This window comes from Psammomys obesus, unplaced genomic scaffold (assembly GCF_907164565.1).
Source record: "Psammomys obesus unplaced genomic scaffold, mPsaObe1.curated_primary_1811, whole genome shotgun sequence".
NCBI lineage: Eukaryota > Metazoa > Chordata > Mammalia > Rodentia > Muridae > Psammomys > Psammomys obesus.
In genome coordinates this window covers 834,005-851,901 of record NW_026586383.1, presented here as the reverse complement: position 1 = coordinate 851,901, position 17,897 = coordinate 834,005, and the positions used below count along the sequence as shown (strand labels likewise).

General features: G+C 57.8%; 2 protein-coding genes across 11 annotated transcripts in view; both read left to right on the top strand.

Moving 5' to 3' along the window:
* Positions 1–13,211, top strand: part of Nbeal2 (neurobeachin like 2) — a 29,266-nt gene extending 16,055 nt beyond the window's left edge. For 2 of the 5 annotated variants that reach the window (XM_055601811.1, XM_055601809.1), the window contains 39 exons: positions 119–434; positions 654–736; positions 828–920; positions 1,085–1,259; positions 1,397–1,530; positions 1,829–1,988; positions 2,172–2,274; positions 2,422–2,575; positions 2,667–2,825; positions 2,999–3,158; positions 3,438–3,544; positions 3,690–4,205; positions 4,710–4,888; positions 4,980–5,139; positions 5,438–5,575; positions 5,662–6,012; positions 6,099–6,248; positions 6,364–6,521; positions 6,875–6,999; positions 7,082–7,217; positions 7,636–7,796; positions 7,893–8,209; positions 8,312–8,407; positions 8,750–8,874; positions 8,961–9,101; positions 9,226–9,356; positions 9,459–9,568; positions 9,652–9,769; positions 9,867–9,964; positions 10,033–10,149; positions 10,677–10,766; positions 10,851–10,960; positions 11,132–11,298; positions 11,394–11,488; positions 11,670–11,786; positions 11,884–12,042; positions 12,126–12,274; positions 12,551–12,686; positions 12,769–13,211. In XM_055601811.1, the coding sequence (XP_055457786.1) occupies positions 119–434; positions 654–736; positions 828–920; positions 1,085–1,259; positions 1,397–1,530; positions 1,829–1,988; positions 2,172–2,274; positions 2,422–2,575; positions 2,667–2,825; positions 2,999–3,158; positions 3,438–3,544; positions 3,690–4,205; positions 4,710–4,888; positions 4,980–5,139; positions 5,438–5,575; positions 5,662–6,012; positions 6,099–6,248; positions 6,364–6,521; positions 6,875–6,999; positions 7,082–7,217; positions 7,636–7,796; positions 7,893–8,209; positions 8,312–8,407; positions 8,750–8,874; positions 8,961–9,101; positions 9,226–9,356; positions 9,459–9,568; positions 9,652–9,769; positions 9,867–9,964; positions 10,033–10,149; positions 10,677–10,766; positions 10,851–10,960; positions 11,132–11,298; positions 11,394–11,488; positions 11,670–11,786; positions 11,884–12,042; positions 12,126–12,274; positions 12,551–12,686; positions 12,769–12,870 (6,096 nt within the window). In that variant the 3' untranslated portion in view covers positions 12,871–13,211. Of the gene's footprint in view, positions 1–118; positions 435–653; positions 737–827; positions 921–1,084; positions 1,260–1,396; positions 1,531–1,828; positions 1,989–2,171; positions 2,275–2,421; positions 2,576–2,666; positions 2,826–2,998; positions 3,159–3,437; positions 3,545–3,689; positions 4,206–4,709; positions 4,889–4,979; positions 5,140–5,437; positions 5,576–5,661; positions 6,013–6,098; positions 6,249–6,363; positions 6,522–6,874; positions 7,000–7,081; positions 7,218–7,635; positions 7,797–7,892; positions 8,210–8,311; positions 8,408–8,749; positions 8,875–8,960; positions 9,114–9,225; positions 9,357–9,458; positions 9,569–9,651; positions 9,770–9,866; positions 9,965–10,032; positions 10,150–10,676; positions 10,767–10,850; positions 10,961–11,131; positions 11,299–11,393; positions 11,489–11,669; positions 11,787–11,883; positions 12,043–12,125; positions 12,275–12,550; positions 12,687–12,768 lie in introns of all 5 variants that reach the window. The other 3 variants (XM_055601810.1, XM_055601808.1, XM_055601813.1) reach the window with 2 other exon arrangements.
* Positions 13,212–13,281: 70 nt separating this feature from the next.
* On the top strand, positions 13,282–17,013 carry LOC129672382 (death domain-containing membrane protein NRADD-like). 6 transcript variants are annotated; one of them, XM_055601815.1, is made up of 6 exons: positions 13,282–13,655; positions 14,247–14,294; positions 14,743–14,869; positions 15,900–16,089; positions 16,179–16,315; positions 16,403–17,013. In XM_055601815.1, the coding sequence occupies exons 2-6, from the start codon at positions 14,265–14,267 to the stop codon at positions 16,717–16,719; spliced, it is 801 nt and encodes a 266-aa protein (XP_055457790.1). In that variant the 5' UTR covers positions 13,282–13,655; positions 14,247–14,264; the 3' UTR covers positions 16,720–17,013. The 6 variants fall into 6 exon arrangements, with proteins under 6 accessions (XP_055457790.1, XP_055457791.1, XP_055457793.1 ...); XM_055601816.1 differs by having other exon boundaries at positions 13,282–13,758; positions 14,743–14,854; XM_055601818.1 differs by having other exon boundaries at positions 13,282–13,758; positions 16,047–16,089.
* Positions 17,014–17,897: the final 884 nt, after the last annotated feature.

Genomic DNA, 17,897 nt, shown 5'->3' with positions numbered 1-17,897 from the left:
GTGTGTCTTTGGCCTGGACCACTGTAAGTTACGGTTTTGGGAGTCACCATAAGCTGGATATAGGTGGGATCCCAGGCTTTGCCGGGACCTGACCGGTCTCCCAATCCTGACCCCGCAGCCTTTCTCCTCCTGCTGTATTGGTTCTGCTGGGCACCGCACGACAACGACCACCACAGGGCTCCCCACGTCATCTACTGCCTTGTCTCACACTCACCCTTCCCTCACCCGCTCCCAGTCAGTTCCGGCCTCCACAGGTCTGGGCTGGGGGCCTGGGCTGGGGGCCCCTCTGCAGGAGGGTGGCATCAGCTCCACCCTTGCAGGCACCCAGGACACTCGATGGGGAAGCCCCACATCTCTGGAGGGTGAGCTGGGGGCCGTGGCCATCTTCCATGAAGCCCTGCAAGCACCTGCCCTTCGGGTCCTGTGTATCCTGGGTAAGTAGCACCTGCTGTCTGTCGTCCCCCAACCCAATCCCAGTGTCCACCCTGTTGTCCCGGTTCCAGGATGTCAGCTGTGCAAGGTGCCCAGGGGTCCGGGGAAGATGGCAACCTGGGGAATCCTTCCTCTAGGCAGGCAGGGAGGAGGCAAGCTATGGATAGGGTTTGGCCAGAGGACCTGACCAGAGGTCTAATGGCTTGGCCTTTTCTCTCCAGGGCCCAATGAGCCAGCACCCTTCAAGCCTGAGGGTGAACTACATGAGCTTGGTGCCAAGTTGCTCCTTCACTATTCTCCTCAGGTATTTAGGGATTAGGAAATATTCAGTGCCTTCCGGCTCTGCCCTCTGGCTCCCACTTTCAATCTGTCACTCCCTTCTCCATTTGACCCAGGCCTGTAAGAACAATATCTGTCTGGACCTGTCCCCTGGCCATGGGCTGGATGGCCGCCTGACAGGACACAGCGTAGAGATGTGGGATGTGAAGGTACGTGTGCGCATGTGTGTAGTGTACACAGGGCTAGTTGGGAGGAGAGTTGGGCCCTGGCAGGGCTTAGGAGACTAGCTCCAGAGACCCATGCTTTGAGTCCAGGCTTCTAGGCAAGGATGCTGGCTGGGAACTGTCCTCTCATCCCTGGCCCTTCCTCCCAGGATGTGGTGAATTGTGTAGGGGGCATGGGTGCCTTGCTGCCTTTGCTGGAGCGAGTGGCTGTGCAGCCCCAGGAAGCCGAGGCAGGTCCAGGTGAAACACATGACCTTGTAGGACCCGAACTGACCTCAGGCCATAACACTCAGGGCCTGCTTCTCCCCCTGGGCAAGTCTTCAGGTGAGTGAGTGTCCTTCATGCCTGGATTTGGGGGAGAAAGTCTTGGTGTGTGCCTGGGGGGTAGGGGATGTGCTTGAGGTTGTGGATTCTGGCGTGCCCTTGACCAACCTCTCTGTCCTCTTCCTGGTGGTTGGCAGAGGAACGGATGGAGAAGAATGCAGTGGCTGCCTTTCTCCTGCTGCTTCGGAACTTCCTGCAGGGCCACACTGTGAATCAGGAGAGCCTGGTGCAATGCCAGGGGCCTGCCATAATCGGAGCCCTCCTGCGCAAGGTGAGGCCTGCTGAGCGGGTGGGGGAGACACAGGGGGAGGACCTCCTGGGCAGTGGAATCTGAGTGGGGCCTGAATGGACAGGTTTGGTTGTGAGGATGTAGGTAAGAAGGTGGCCCAGGCTGTGGCAGGGGAAGCTGGGCCATAGTCCGGGGTGGAGGCTTGTGTGTTTCAGAGACGGCAATGGCCTTTGAAAGGCTGTGAGCAAGGACGGTTATTCGTGCCTGCTGCTGGGAAAATTGGAAACTGAATGGCTGGGACAGTGGGTAGACAGACCCTGGCACCTCCTTCTCCCCTCAGGTCCCCAGCTGGGCCATGGATATGAACGTGCTCATGTCTGCCCAGCTGCTGATGGAGCAGGTGGCTGCAGATAGCAGTGGGCCCCTCCTCTACCTGCTCTACCAGCATCTACTCTTCAACTTTCACCTCTGGACCCTCAGTGACTTCGCTGTGCGCTTGGGTAGGTGAGGGGCTTGGGCAAGGGGCCTGGCTACAGGGCCTAGATAGTCTGAGGAGGCATATATAAGGGCCAGAGCTCTGCCCTGCCCTGTGTAAGGGAACGTGATGGCTCCTGGGAGGTGTGGCAGGGACATGGTCTTGCCCTGGAGGATGTGAAGAAGGCTTCCCGATGACGTCCACCCAGGTCACATCCAGTACATGTCCAGCATAGTCCGAGAGCACAGACAGAAACTCCGGAAGAAGTATGGAGTTCAGTTCATCCTGGATGCTCTGCGCACACACTACAGGTTAGGCTGGTGGGACCAGGAGGATGTTGGGGGCCTGGCACAGCAGTGCTCACTGTTGGGCTGTTGGGGACGGGATGACACACTGTCCCAGCTTACCTGTCCTTTCCCTGATCTTGCCGCTCTGGCTGTGCTTGTTGGGCCTGCCAGCCCGCAGCGGGAGCGCCCCCTTGCGGCCGACGACCTGCGCACAGTACAGACTTGCCTTCTGGGTCTGGCGCGTGAGTTCCTGTTTCGGAACTTCCCGGTGGATGACATGCAGGTTGTGCTGAACTTTTTAGCAGCCACCAGTGATGAAGGCCAGGTAGGCTGGAGGTTGGGGGTGGTGAGGTTTGGGTGGGAGCTGTGTGGGTTAACTGGGAAACCCATCCTAGAGTGACTTTCTGTATTCTCAGGTGTTGGGTACACTGGACCTGTTGCTGGCCCTCCTTCAGGGTTCTCCAGCACAAGAGCCCTTGACCATCTTCCTGTTGGAGCTAGGGAACCTCGAGGTGCTGTTCTCACTGCTGGTGCGGCCAAGGTCACCGCCCCTTTTGGCTGACAGGGTCTGCAAGGTATACCCAGTCCCCTCGTATCCCATTCACTAAGGCCCGTGGCCAGCACCTAGGAAAGCTTTGCACCAGTGAATAATGCCATGCAGTCCTCTTCTGGAGCCACACACCTGTGCAGTGACCTCTCCTACGGTGTTATGTCCTGTGATGACAGTCCCTTGATGTCCCTCACACAGATCTTGAGAAGATTGCAGCAGTATGAGCGTTTATCTGAGCGGAACCGCCAGAGGCTCCGGCTGCGGGACTGTGGTCTCCAGGGTCTTGTTGCCAGCTTGCCTGAAGGAACCATCTCTCCCCAGCTCTGCCAGGGCCTCTACAAGCTGTTTGTAAGGGCAGGTATGACCTGGTTGGGACCAACAGGCAGGTCAGATGAAGGGGAGAGTGCATCCCAGTGATAGGTTGCTTGCCTAGCATGCGCAAGGCCATGGGTTCAATCCCCAACACACACACACACAAACACACACACACACAAACACACACACACACACAAACAAACAACAACCAAAAACAGAGCCAGCAGAGGGGCCACCATCATCTACCAGGGGATGGGACTGGTGGGAAGAGGGAGTGTTCACGTAGGGTCAGGATTGAGATGGTCCTCTCTCGCTGCGGCAGTCCCTCAGGTCGCTTCCCCAGATGGCCTGAATCTCTCCGATTTGTTGGCTGTGGTACAGCTCTCCCTCCAGGCTGACCTCAGTGTCCGCCTGGACATCTGTCGTCAGGTGAGTAAGAAAGAAAAGCTTGGGGAGGTGATGGGATGGCTTCTGCTCTCTGGGTGTCTTCGGAGTCCCCACTGTTAAGACCTTGGGATGAGGCTCTAGGGAAGCGATCAGATGACCTCTCATTTGCTGTACTCTGGTTTGGCAGCTCTTTCACCTCATCCATGGACACCCAGAAGTAGTGCGGCTGCTGGCCCGACAAGCTGGCTGGCAGGATGTGCTGACCCGGCTGTATGTCCTGGAGGCTGCCACAGCCAATGGTCCCCCACGCTTTCTCCCAGAGCTGCCCACCTCCCCGGAGCCATCCCTGTCCCCACTACCCACTGAGTTGCCCGCTGAATCTTCAGACGTCTTCCTGCCTTCAGAGACCCCTTGCCCAGACCCGGATACCTTTTACCAGGCCCTCTCCCCATTCAGTACACCCCTTGACCTGGGCTTGGAACGGGCCAGTGTTGGATCAGGCAATACTGCTGGCGGCGGCAGCAGCAGTGGGACTCTCACTCCAGCAAGCCAGCCTGGCACACCTTCCCCGCTGGATGGGCCACGGCCCTTCCCCACTGCCCCCGGCCGCCACAGCTCCAGCCTGTCCAATGTGCTAGAGGACGGCAGCCTGCTAGAACCCACTGTCAGTGGGGATGACACCTCTAACACAAGCAACCCCCAGGTGAGGTGGGCCCACCTTCTGACGTGGCGCTGTGTCTGGAGATGTCACCTCAGGGAAGCAGGGTTGGCAGTGTGACCTTTCCAAAGATGTGGCCTGATACCAGGGCTGATGCTCTCACATGCAGTTGTGCTGAGTGGAGAAGAGCAGCCACATAAGGACCCTGTAGAGGGTCTAAGGGCAGCCTGTCTTCTCTAGAGGAACAGCTAGTGCTTGTAACTGCTGAGCTGTTTATCCAGCCCCAGTTCTCCCTGGGAATTCCTAGGCAGCCTTGAAGACTTAGGGTAATGCCTTTGTGGATATCACCTCTCCTCTCCGGAGTCCAACAGAACCCCGGACTTCTCCGCAGAGTCCAGACAGTGGCCATTTTTCTAAGACCTTGGTGCCAGGCTGGCTGGTCACCAAATGCTGCCTCACCATTCCTGCTAGTGGGTAGACAAGGGGTGCTGAGCGGGGATCCTGCCCCTTCCCAGCCCACAGCCCCTCACCACCCTCCTGTCCCCACAGCAAACCCCCGAGGAGGAGCTGTGCAACTTACTCACCAACGTGCTCTTCTCGGTGACGTGGTGGGGCGTGGAGGGCAGCGATGAGGCTGCCTGGCGGGAGCGTGGCCAGGTCTTCTCCGTGCTCACCCAGCTGGGGGCCTCGGCCACACTTGTGCGCCCACCAGACTGCATCAAGCGCAGGTAAGAGGGATGCTGAGGGAGGTGGGGGGTGCCTGAGAGCCTCAGAGCCATGGAAACTGCCAGGTCGGTACTAAGTCCCTCTCTCGGCCAGCCTCCTAGAGATGATGTTAGAGTCAGCCCTGACCGACATCAAGGAGGCTCCCCCAGGAGGCCTGGCCAACCTTTCCCAGCAGGCACTGTGGCTTCTGCGTCTACTGCAGGATTTCCTGTGCGCTGAGGGCCACGGTAACCAGGAGCTGTGGAGTGAGAAGGTGCGGCCACGCAGAGGGGCGGGGGAGCCACATGCGTTCTCGCGCCCCTGTGAGCCTGAGGGAATCTCATTTGGAGACGGTTGAGTACCCAGGGCAGTCTTGGGTGCATCATTATGTCCAGTCAGGCCAGGGCCTAGGTGGGTGGCAGTGTTGGAGTTGGGCTGTGGATGCCTTGCAGCGAGGGCAGTGAGCCTGACTGAGACCTTCCTTAGCCTCCACCCCGAGCTTTACCTCGTCTCCTCCCCATGTGTCCTGGCCCTTGTGTGGTAACGTGCCGGAAACGTGTTCTATGTGGCAGCTCTTTGAAGGCGTGTGCAACCTCCTCGATCGCCTGGGCGCCTGGCCGCATCTGGCCAATAGCACAGCAGATCTCCGTGAGATGGCACAGATCGGCTTGCGCCTAGTGCTTGGATACATCCTGTTGGAGGACCCACAGGTGAGCATGCGGTGGGCAGCGGAGGGGGAGGCGCAGCTGGTGGGGGTGTGGCGTTTGGTGCCGCCCTCACTGCCTTGCGCCTACAGCTGCATGCCCAGGCCTACGTGAAGCTGCACACGCTGCTGCAGACCACCGTGCCGGCCCGCCGGGAGGAGGCGTGCTATGTGCTTTCCAAGCTGGAGGCCGCGCTCAGCCGGGCCCTGACCGCTTCCTCTGAGACTGAGCATGCGCAGCCTCCGCCAACAGCGGTGGCGGCCTCCGAGCGCTGTTCGTGGTTGGTGCCGCTGGTCCGCACGCTGCTGGACCGTGCTTACGAGCCGCTAGGACTGCAGTGGGGGCTGCCCTCCTTACCACCCACCAATGGAAGCCCCACCTTCTTTGAGGACTTTCAGGCTTTTTGTGCCACACCCGAATGGCGCCACTTCATCGACAAGCAGGTGCCTGAAGGAGGTGGGGATCGAGGGAGAGAAATGGGGCCTAGGGCACACCCCTGAGCACTACTCTCTCCCTATTAACCCTCCAGGTACAGCCCACTATGTCAAAGTTTGAAATGGACACATATGCTAAGAGCCATGACCTTATGTCTGGCTTCTGGAATGCCTGCTATGACACACTTATGAGCAGTGGGCAGCGGCATCAGCGGGAACGCATCCAGAGTCGGCGAGCCTTCCAGGTGTGCAGCCCGGACTGCGGGACGGCGTGTCACCTCACCTGTCGGCTCACGGGGCAGGGTGGAACATGGTTGGAGAAACGGCAGCACGCGTGACTGACCTGTCCTCCCACCGCAGGAGCTGGTCCTAGAGCCCGCCCAGCGCAGGGCTCGCCTGGAGGGACTGCGCTACGCAGCGGTGCTGAAGCAGCAGGCGGCTCAGCACTCCACCGCCCTGCTACACTGGGGGGCGCTGTGGCGCCAGCTTTCTAGCCCCTGTGGGGCCTGGGCGCTAAGGTGGGCTGTGCTGATGGAGGAGCCGGGGCTTGGTGGAAAGGGAGCAGCTTAAGAGTGCTAGACTGCCTTCGGCTTTCTGCCCAAGGTCTTGAATGAATGAATGCAGCATGTGGAAAAGCGGTACTAGCTGGGCTGTGGTGGCTCATGCCTCTAATCCCAGGAGGCAGAAGCAGGCTATCTCTGAGTTCAGGGTCAGCCTAGTGTGAGTTCCAGAACCTCTAAGGCTTTACAGAGAAACCCTTTCTCAAAAATGTAGAAAATGAAACAAAACAAAGCGCCTAGCAGTCTTGAGGTGCGGGCTCGCTCTGTAACCTGTTGCTGGCCCATTACAGTTCCTGGCGCTGTATCCACAGGGTCCCTCCAACCCCCCACTGGAAGCTGTCTAGCGCAGAGACCTACTCACGCATGCGACTAAAACTGGTACCCAATCATCACTTCGACCCTCACCTGGAAGCCAGTGCCCTGCGTGACAATCTAGGTGAGTTGTGTTGTGCTTGGTTCACCCAGCTAGTATTTCCCATCATGCCTTGCTCTAATTGAGTCCCATTGGTCTCCTGTAGGTGAAGCTCCTATGACACTCACTGAGGAGGCCTCACTGCCTCTGGCAGTGACCAAAGAGGCCAAAATTAGCACCCCTCCAGAGGAGCTGCCTGAAGACCAGTTAGGGGATGATGAATTGGCTATGCTGGAGACCCTGTGAGTGGGTGGGCTGGGGCTGGCCCAGGGATGTATGCCCTCTATGGGGCTAAGTCAGTCTGTGTCTTTTGTTGTCCAACTTGAGTCCCCCAAAGAGACTCTCCAACCCAAAATTTCATAGATATTTAAAAGGATGGAGGTGGCCTCTAGTAGCTAAGCACCTGTGACCAAGCCTGAGAGAAACCAGGGCAAGGTGGGGACCTGGAGAGAATGGCGAGTGAGAAGCAGGGCGGTGGGAGGGGCGGCCTGACAGAGGGACTTTAAAGTTCAGCTAGGGCACAGGTCAGTGAGCACTAGGCCCTGGGCAACTCCTCTTTGTCAGAGAGGTGTGAGCAAGTGACCTCATGACTCACTGGCCCTGGGAGCTTGTCCAGAAGGGTTGCTAGGTCAGTAGCTGGAGTGTATGTCGACCCCCCAGGATGGAGGCAGTGGAGCTGGATGAGCACCGTGAGAAGCTCATGCTGTCAGCAGAGTGCCAGCTCGTCACCGTGGTGGCTGTGGTCCCAGGGGTGTTAGAGGTCACCACGCAGCACGTGTATTTCTATGATGGCAGCTCGGAACGTGTGGAAACTGAGGAAGGTGTGTTCTGATGGAGTTGGTTGTGGGGGGGGGGGGTGGCAGTTGGGCCGGGCTGAAGCCAGGGACCCCTTATACCTGCTGTTGGTTGGCATGTAGGTGTTGGCCATGACTTCCGGCGCCCCTTGGCCCAGCTGCGTGAGGTCCACCTGCGGCGTTTCAACCTGCGGCGTTCTGCTCTTGAGCTCTTCTTCATCGATCAGTCCAACTACTTCCTCAACTTCCCATGCAAGGCGGTCGGGTCCTCGGCCTCATCTCCTTGCCAGGCTCCCAGGCCCCAGCCCTACCCGATCCCACCCCACACTCAGATACGGAACCAGGTATACTCGTGGCTGCTGCGCCTGCGGCCTCCCGCTCAAGGCTACCTAAGCAGCCGCTCCCCCCAGGAGATGCTTCGTGCCTCGGGACTTACCCAGGTAAGAGTCCTAGGCATGATGTGCAGGGTGTGAAGTAAGGAGTTTTTAAGTAGGGGCTTCCGGACAACGTCACTGCTCAGCCTTTGCCGTTCTGCCCTCCAGAAATGGGTACAGCGAGAGATATCCAACTTTGAATACCTGATGCAACTCAACACAATCGCAGGACGCACCTATAATGACCTGTCTCAGTACCCCGTGGTGAGGGCCCCACTCGGCATACATATGCCCCACTGCCCCCCCTCTGTCAGTGAGAGCTGCTGGGCCAGGCCCAAGCTCGGGCCCTGAACAGTTTACTTGTCTAAGATCTGGTGTCTGTTCCCCGCCCCTGCCTCGCTCCCCTGCCCGCTTCTCTTCCTGTTGTACCCTGGTCTGTGTATTGTAAACAGGAGTGTCTGTCGTAGCCCATCTGTGCTCTTGCAACCCTTCCAAGTGGGATTTTGAGCAGGCTCTCCCCATCTTCCTGAGTGCTGAGGGCAGGGCGGGGTAGGCTGGCAGGCCATCAGTGTCGTCATGCAGCTCCTTTCCTGGGTGGGGGGCCAGTTCCCCTGGGTCTTGCAGGACTACGTGTCCCCAGTCTTGGACCTCAGCAACCCAGCTGTCTTCCGGGACCTGTCCAAACCCATCGGTGTGGTGAACCCCAAGCACGCCCAGCTCGTGAGAGAGAAGTGAGCGTGTGGGCAGGGCAGGGCTCAGTGGGCTAGGGATGGGTGGGCGTAGGGCTTCCTCTGACTTCCTTTGCCTGTGGCTTCAGATATGAGAGCTTCGAGGACCCGGCAGGCACAATCGACAAGTTCCACTATGGTACCCACTATTCCAACGCAGCAGGCGTGATGCACTACCTCATCCGAGTGGAACCCTTCACATCCCTGCACGTCCAGCTACAGAGTGGCCGGTGCGCCCAGGGGTGAGGGATGAGGGGGAGGAGGGGACACAGTCTTCCTGGCAGCTTCTTACACTGCCTTTGGCTTTATGCATCCCTTTGTATCTATCTGACCCTGGCTGTGTCTCTCCACCAGCTTCGACTGCTCTGACCGGCAGTTCCACTCAGTGGCAGCAGCCTGGCAGGCACGCCTGGAGAGCCCTGCCGATGTGAAGGAGCTCATCCCAGAGTTCTTCTACTTTCCTGACTTCCTGGAGAACCAGAATGGTAGCACTCAAGGCGCCAGCTGTGGGAGTGGGGGCTTGGGCATGGCGTGGCCGGCGGTGGGGAAGAATATACAGGCACGCTGCCAACCTTCTCCTCTGCTAGGCTTCGACCTGGGCTGCCTTCAGCTGACCAACGAGAAGGTGGGCGATGTGGTGCTGCCCCCATGGGCCAGCTGCCCGGAGGACTTCATCCAGCAGCACCGCCGGGCTCTGGTGAGGAGACCACACAGCCAGGCAGCCAATGCTGAGAGTTGTGGGAGTCAGGCCCTGGGCTGACCGACACTTTGTGCCCTCAGGAGTCGGAGTATGTGTCCACGCACCTGCATGAGTGGATCGACCTCATCTTCGGCTATAAGCAGCGGGGTCCGGCGGCCGAGGAGGCCCTCAATGTCTTCTATTACTGCACCTATGAAGGTAGACACTGTGCTGTGCATCAGGAGGGGCCAGGGCACAGACAAGGCGGCAATGCAGGGGACATTGAAGGAGTTTTGACTCTTTGCCTCCCTCGCAGGGGCCGTGGACCTGGACCATGTGGCAGATGAACGGGAACGGAAGGCTCTGGAAGGCATCATCAGCAACTTCGGGCAGACTCCTTGCCAGCTGCTGAAGGTAAGAGCTGCGTCCTGTACAGCGGTCAAGGACACTCCAGTCATGGTGCTGACTAGCTCTTGCTACAGGAGCCACATCCGCCCCGGCTCTCAGCTGAGGAAGCAGCCAATCGCCTTGCTCGTCTGGACACTAATTCACCCAGCGTCTTCCAGAACCTGGACCAGCTCAAGGCCTTTTTTGCTGAGGTGAGAGGCGGGCAGGGGCTTAGCTTCTTCTGTGAGATGGGCGTAGCGCGCCACCTCTGCGAGCAGGTGGGAACACGATTTGATTTGAAGACGTCTTGGAGACATGAGGGTAAAAGGATGGAGCCCTCTCTTGAGGAGGGCCCAAACAAGCTATGGCTTCCTGAACAATCTTTGGGAACCTGAGTAAGGTCACATTGGAGGGAATCTGCCCTTGGGCCCTTCCTGCATCTTCATGTAGGTTCCCTTTCCTCCTGACACTGGGCTGAGGCCAAGGAGTCTTGGGATGAGAGGACAAGGCTGAGCTCAAGGTTGATCTGGGGTTTTCCATGTCTACCCCAGCTTCCCTCTCTTTCTGTGGCGGCCTCCCACGTGCCCACTGCTGTCATGTCTATTTCCAGGACTCAGCTTTCTGTACGACACCTTTGTCCCTGGGGTCAAGGACAAAGAAGGAGGGTACCCATTGACAAGACTGTCTAGTCGGGGCTGCTGCTGCCGCTTGACAGCCAGCCTTTCACGTTTTTCTACAGGTTGTCAGTGAAGGTGTACCTCTGGTTTTAGCTCTGGTACCCCACCGGCAATCCCACTCCTTCATCACCCAGGGCTCCTCAGACATGTTGGTGAGTGCCGTGGGCAGGGTGTCCATTAGCTTTCATCCCTTCCGCCTTTGCTCCCAAACCGCCTTAGCACACTCTTCCCCACAGGTGACTGTGAGTGCCAATGGACTGCTGGGCACTCATAGCTGGTTGCCCTATGACCGAAACATCAATAACTACTTCAGCTTCAGCAAAGATCCCACCATGGGGAACCCCAAGTAAGGCAGGGTGGTGGCAAGGGTGGGCTATAAATGCCCTATGCTCTGAACCACCTCCCCATTTAGACAGAGCGCAGGCCGGCTGCAGGGCAGAGGTCTGGCGGAGACTCCCGTTCACCTAGATCTCTCTCCGGGGGCCCAGCCTCACCAACCATCTTCCCATTGGTTTAGGATGCAGAAACTGCTGAGTGGGCCATGGGTGCCAGGCACGAGCGGGCAAGCACTGGCAGTAGCTCCCGACGGAAAGCTGCTCTTCAGTGGTGGGCATTGGGATGGCAGCCTACGAGTAACCACACTGCCCCGTGGGAAGCTGCTGAACCAGCTAAGCCGACATCTTGGTATGAGCGGCCCTGGTGCCGGGCAGATGTGGAATGGGGCTCCCAGTTGGGCCTGGGAGGGCCCAGCAGCACTGTTGTACCCCCTTCCTGTGCAGATGTAGTGACCTGCCTTGCACTGGACACCTGTGGCATCTACCTCATCTCGGGCTCCCGGGACACCACGTGCATGGTGTGGCGTCTCCTGCAGCAAGTGTGTATGCCGGGCAGACCTGTGAGAGCCCTGTACCCCAGACCAGAAGGCCACCTGCCTCGCAGGGAGCCTTCAGGGCTGCCCTCCTGTCCTCCCTCTCCCCTTACTACTGTGAGCAAGTCTGGGGCTTGGATAAAGTCTTCACTTGCCTGAGTCTCAGGCTAGCCCTGGCTTCCCACAGGGCGGGCTGTCGGCAGGGCTGGCACCAAAGCCCGTGCAGGTCTTATACGGACACGAGGCTGCAGTGAGCTGTGTGGCCATCAGCACCGAACTTGACATGGCTGTGTCTGGATCTGAGGTGTGTGTGGGCATGCCCTGGGGAGGCTGAGTTTGCTGAGGCACTGTCTCCCGATCCCGCAGTCCGTGGCTCAGCGCCCTCATCTTCCTCTCCGTAGGACGGAACTGTGATCATACATACTGTCCGCCGAGGCCAGTTTGTGGCAGCATTGAGGCCTCCAGGTGCCACACTGCTTGGACCCGTATCACACCTGGCCCTGGGGTCTGAAGGCCAGGTTGTTGTACAGAGCTCTGCTTGTGAACGTCCTGGGGCTCAGGTATGTATGGGGAGAGGGTACCTGACAAAGGCATCGGGCAGTTGGAATGCGGGGGCGGCTGCTGATGCTCCTAATTCTTCCAGGTCACCTACTCCTTGCACCTGTACTCAGTGAATGGGAGGCTGCGGGCGTCACTGCCCCTGACAGAGCAGCCCACGGCCCTGACCGTGGCAGAAGACTTCGTTCTGCTGGGCACAGCGCAGTGCTCTCTGCACATCCTCCACCTGCACAAGTGAGCTCCACTCTGGCCCCTCTCGGCCGTAGTTGTTGGCAGAGAAATAAGCGCCCTCTGCCCGGTACCGTGTCGTAGGTGTGTCACCCATGGGGATTCTTGCCCTGGAACCCCCTCAGCTGCACGGTTATGGGGGCCCTATAAACCAGAGGTTCAGTTTAGCCAGCCTTAAAATGAAGACGAAGTAGATACATGGGATAAGGAGAAGACATCTGCTGGCGGGGCGAAGGCTTCCTTGTAGTTATGACTTCGCATACACCCACTTCCCTGCTCTAGACTGCGGCCTGCTGTGCCTCCCCTGCCCATGAAAGTGCCAGTCCGCAGTGTGGCCGTGACCAAGGAGCGCAGCCACGTGCTGGTGGGCCTGGAGGATGGCAAACTGATCGTAGTGGGCGCTGGGCAGCCTTCTGAGGTGAGGACGAGAGCACTGAATTGAATCGGGTGGGGAGCCGCCGCCCGGGCTCGCCTCATCCTGTCCCATCACGTCCCTCTAGGTGCGCAGCAGCCAGTTCGCGCGGAAGCTGTGGCGCTCCTCCCGACGCATCTCCCAAGTGTCCTCTGGGGAGACCGAGTACAATACGGGCGAGGCTCGCTGAACCTGCTGTCTAGGTGCCCAGACACCGCCCGAGAACGATGCCCTACCCAGGAGACTGCTGCACCAGGGGGTGGGCGGGGCCCGCCCTCCAGCTCAGGGATTGGTAGATGGCATCACCAGGAAGTCCCGCCCCTCGCCGGCTGAGGGGGGGAACCTAGCCTTGGCCTTTGAGGCCGCAGCTGCACATTTTGCACAATGTGGGGTGTGTGCGTACGGGGTGGAGGGGGGAACTCCTACTTTCAAACCCCACGTCCCGGTGAAGCACAAAGACCGCCCGTGGCCTTAATCCCCGAAGGTGACTCTCCTGCCTATTCTCAGCAATAAACTTGGCCTAGTTTTGTAGCCGCCGGTCTCTTGAGTATACATGTGCCCGCCGTCCTCGGCCTTCTGTGGCCACCATTCTGAGCCCCTAGTCTGGCCTGGCATGCTTCTCCCTGGCTAGGCTGGCCTACGTGGAGCCGGCCGAACCAGCTGGCTCCTGGTTCTCAGCTCTCGCGGTCCATCGCGTGGTGTTTGCGTGCCATTCGCGAGCTCTGCCCAACAGGCCAGTGTCAGCTTCGGAGCGCTTCGGCTTGCCCCAGCGTGAGGCGGGGGCGAGGCCGCGCCCTCAAGCTCAGCCCCGCCTCTTCATTGTCCTGTTCCCCTCTTCAACACCACCCCCCATTGGCCCGCCCCTTGCCTTGGCTCACTTTTTCTTGGGCAGACCGGAACCTACCCTCTCCAGGGACTCCCGCCGTCTTCCTGGCTGAGTGGATCCTGGCACCCTTGGAAGGGTGGCCACAGAAGGTCAGAAGGGGTGGGAGTGACGAGCCGGGTTCTTGCTAGGTGGAAGGGTCAGAACTTGATCGTCTAGTACCCTGATCCTGCGGGTACCAGCGTCTGTGTTGGGGTATGTATGGGCCTTCCCGGGCTGTTGAATTGTTTAACATTTTGGGTTTGAAGATGGGTGGGGAGGCCTGGAGAAGTTCCAACCCAGCAGCTCATCCGGATGGGTGGGGCAGATTCCAAGGAAGGCCTGTGTACTGCTCCTGGCTTACAGGCCCACCCACCAGCTAGGATCCCAGGAGCCCCCAGCTCCCAGTGTGGTGGCACAAAGGCACGCAGTAGGTAGGGGCGCCCGCAGCCGAGGCTACCTGGCTGCAGCGCTGCACCGCTGAGAGCCCTGCCACAGACACGGTGTGGTAGAGCCTTTGGTTATGTGGCAGCCGCTGTTGGGGACTTGGAGGGCCTACGCCTCTTCCTTCTGCAGGCCACCTCTCTCTTCCTTCCAGATCTGGAGCCTCTCCTCCCTAGGCTGCAGGAAGTGGTCTCAGCAGATGTAGTGCTGTAGGGTCCAGATGGGCCCTTGGACTGAGTGGCCCTGTTCTTTCATTTCAGGCCCCCCCTCAGATCTGCATGCCCCATGAGCTTGCTGAGCCTGTTAAGGTACCATTTCACTCAGTCCCTGACCAGGAAAGGGCTGGCCACTGGCCCTGGAGGGCAGATTGGGAACATAGGCAGTAGAGGAGGTCCTGCTGGGGACCGTAGGATGTTGGGTTTTGGCAGATGTGTATGAGCATGAGCCTCTCACTGGTCCCTAGGGATGCTTCAGCCTGAGAGGAGGTCACAGTGCATATATCTTTACCCTCCTTCTAACATCCGCAGACTCAGCCCAGGGATTTGCCAAGGTCTTTGAGATAGGCTGATTTCTATCCTGTGTACCCTAACCCACCAGCTTTGGCTAGCAGGGGCCAGCCCTGTCACCTCCGCCTATTTGACACGGGTAGAAACTCTTCCAGCTCTGGTGTCAGTCTGGATGTAGTGAGCTAGTCATGGGGACTAGCCCGCAGAGACTCCTGACAGCAGGTCTAAGGGTTTCCTCATATCCCTGCAGAGTTCCCTCTGGACTCAGAAAAGCAGCCTCAGCACAGCTCCCCTTCACCAAGCAACAGCCCAGCAAACGGTGCCTGGCAGAGCCATGCTCCACAACGTCAGCCACAGCAAAGGTGCGGACTATTCAGGTAGGCGTCCCTTGACCCAGATCCTAGGCGGCAGGTAGAATGGGTCAAGTCCATTCACAGGCTCTTTATTCCCTGTCCCTTGAACCCTGTCTACACTGGACACAAGGACTGGTCACTGGACCTAAGAAGACAGCACCAGTATTTACTTCCAGTTAGGTTTTATTTTTATGGTCCTGTGAGAATGACACCCATCAGTGTGCTCTCACAGTCCCCTCTGGGAGCAGACCAGTCCAGTGCCATGGTAAACAGGTTGGTGCAACCAGAGAGAGGGGAAAGAGATCAAGGAAGGCTTCCAGAGGAGATCCTGCCATCCTTTTAGAAGACCAAGAAGTCTAGGTGCTTCTGGAAGATGGCAAGGCACATCTGGGAGTAACTGCATACAATGGCAAGCAAAGGGCCAGTCAACTTAAAAAAGTAAGGTTAGGGCCTGGAGAGATGGCTCAGCGGTTAAGAGCACTGGCAGCTCTTCTAGAGGACCCAGGTTCAATTCCCAGCACCCACATAGCAGCTCACAACTCTCTGTAACTCCAGTTCCAGGGGATCTGACACCCTTACACAGACATACAGACAAAACAATGCACATAAAAAAAAAAAACCCTAAGATGATCTGATCCATGTGTACATATGTACATGTGATGTACGTGTGTGAGGGTGCCCACAGAGGCTGTAAGAGGCCGCCAAGCCCCCTGGAGACAGGTGGTTGTGATCCATCCAGTGTGGTGCTGGGAGAACTCTGGTCCTGTGATGGAATGAGCACTGTGTCCACTTAGTAAGCCTGTGTGGTTCAGAGGCTGTGGAAGTCAGTTTTCTTCTACCATGTGGATCATGGAGGAATGAAACTCAGGTTGTCATATTTGGTGGATGTGTCTATCTGCTGAGTCACTCTTGCCAGTCCAGGGCCAGCCTGTTCTGGATGCCTGCTGAGTCCCTGACTACATGGAGCACACTATTGCTTTTGAAAGTTCTGCCATGTTGCTCTGAGTGAGGCTGCCAAGGCTCCCTGTCTTCACCACTCTCTTTGTCTTCACAGATGCATCCCTGAAGGGGAAGGATAGGGACAGGGAAGGAATGTGGGTAGGAGTTGGGGGAGCCCTGGCCCCCAACTCCTCCTCCCTGTTTCCGCCTGAGCCTCCAGGGTCCTCAAGCAACATTATTCCTGTCTACTGTGCTCTCTTAGCTACTGTGGTCCTTGGCCTGCTTGCCTATGTGGCCTTCAAATGGTAGGTGGTCTGGGTACTGTTCTGTGGCACCCCCTCCATGCCTGGACAACGAGGCAGCTCCTTGTCTTAGTACCCTCTGCCCCCTACAGTTGGCGCTCACATAAGCAAAGACAACAGCTGGCCAAAGCTCGGACTGTAGAGCTGGGGGACCCCGACAGGGACCAGAGGCATGGTGACAGCAATGTCTTCGTGGACTCTCCTTGTGGTCTGGAGGCTTCCAGCCAGGGTGAGCATGTTTTCTTAGTCTATAGTCCTTTGTGTTTAACTAGTGCTACCCCACCACCCACCAACACTCTTCCCTCTCCCATCCCAGGAGCGCATCCTGACCTTGGCAGCAGACTTTACCTGCATATTCCTCAGCAGCAGCAGGAAGAAGTCGAGCGGCTCTTGATGTTGGGTGAACCTTCGAAGGGCTGGCAGGGGCTGGCAAGCCACCTGGGCTACCAAGCTGAGGCTGTGGAAACCATGGCTGGTGGCCAGGTGCCAGCCTATACCCTGCTAAGGGACTGGGCTGCCCAAGGAGGCAGTAGAGCTACCCTCAGAGTGCTAGAGGATGCTCTGGCTGCGATAGGCCGAGAAGATGTGGTCCAGGTTCTGAGCTCACCAGCTGAGGGCTTCTCTGTGGTGTGAGTGACACCTCCCAGTGCTCCCTGCACTGGCACTCAGCATTCTCACTGCCTTGTATCTCCTTCACAGGCTTCTAAGTACTTCTGGCTTCAGCCTGCTGTGTTGTGGCAGAGCACAGAAGATCGAGCCAGTTCATGTTCCTTCACCCTCCTCTCTTAAGACAGGAAGGGGAACATGGGGGGATGAGGGGGAGAGTGGGACATGGCCCTGCCCACAAGTCCTCAATCTGCCTCTCTGTTTAGCTCCAGACAGTTTTTCTATTATTTTTTTAAAATCACATATTAAAGGCACCTTTGGACTTTTGTTCTAGTCTGCTTGCTCCTTGGGCCTGTAAGACAGATGACTAGCTGTGAAGCGAGCCCAGATAAGGACTTGGGGAGGTCTCTAGGATATGAGAACACTCTCTGCAAGCAGCAGCTAGGATGGCAGGGCACTCCTGTACATGGGCTGAGGCCCCGGCTGGAGTTTACCTTCCTGCCCTTCAGTGTTTGGGTCACATTAGGAAGCCACGTTTCCTGCATCTCCTTTGCTTAGCTTAGGCACATTTAGTAAGTCCTCTGCCCCTAAGATTGCCATGCTGCCTCACAGGACCCTTCATGTGACCTGTGCTGTGACAGGCGAGAGGCTAGGTAAATGTACTGAGCTGGTTGTTGAAGACCTCGGGTTATCTTTAGGTAAGAGAAGGCCATTTCAACACTGGGACTCTGGGCTGGACATACAGCTCAGTGGTAGAACACTTCTGTAGCACACAAGCTCCTAGGTTCAATCTACATAGCTATAAAAAACAAAACGAAAAACCCCAGACTGCCACCCAGGCTAAGGAATTCCAAACAGGCTTCCACAGCTGCTCATGTCATTTGAACACAAGTGGGCAAGCAGGCTATTCAGGACGGGGCAGCTGAGCCAAACCACCTGTACTTCCATGCACACACCCATCCTGACTGGGTGCAGGTAGCTGGGTTATTTTGACTTCTAGGAAGGACCAGTGCAATGGATTAGAGGGCTTTTTAAGTCATACAGACTAAGAGCTGAGGTCCAGACTTGGTGAAGTGGAGCCCAAGGCAGATCCTTACCCCCCTCAACTGCACTGAGATGCCCCTGGGACACCGCTTTGTGTGAGGCTTACCATAAGCTGCTTCTACTGTTGTTCCTTAGAAAAAGCTTACCAGAGCTGCCTGACA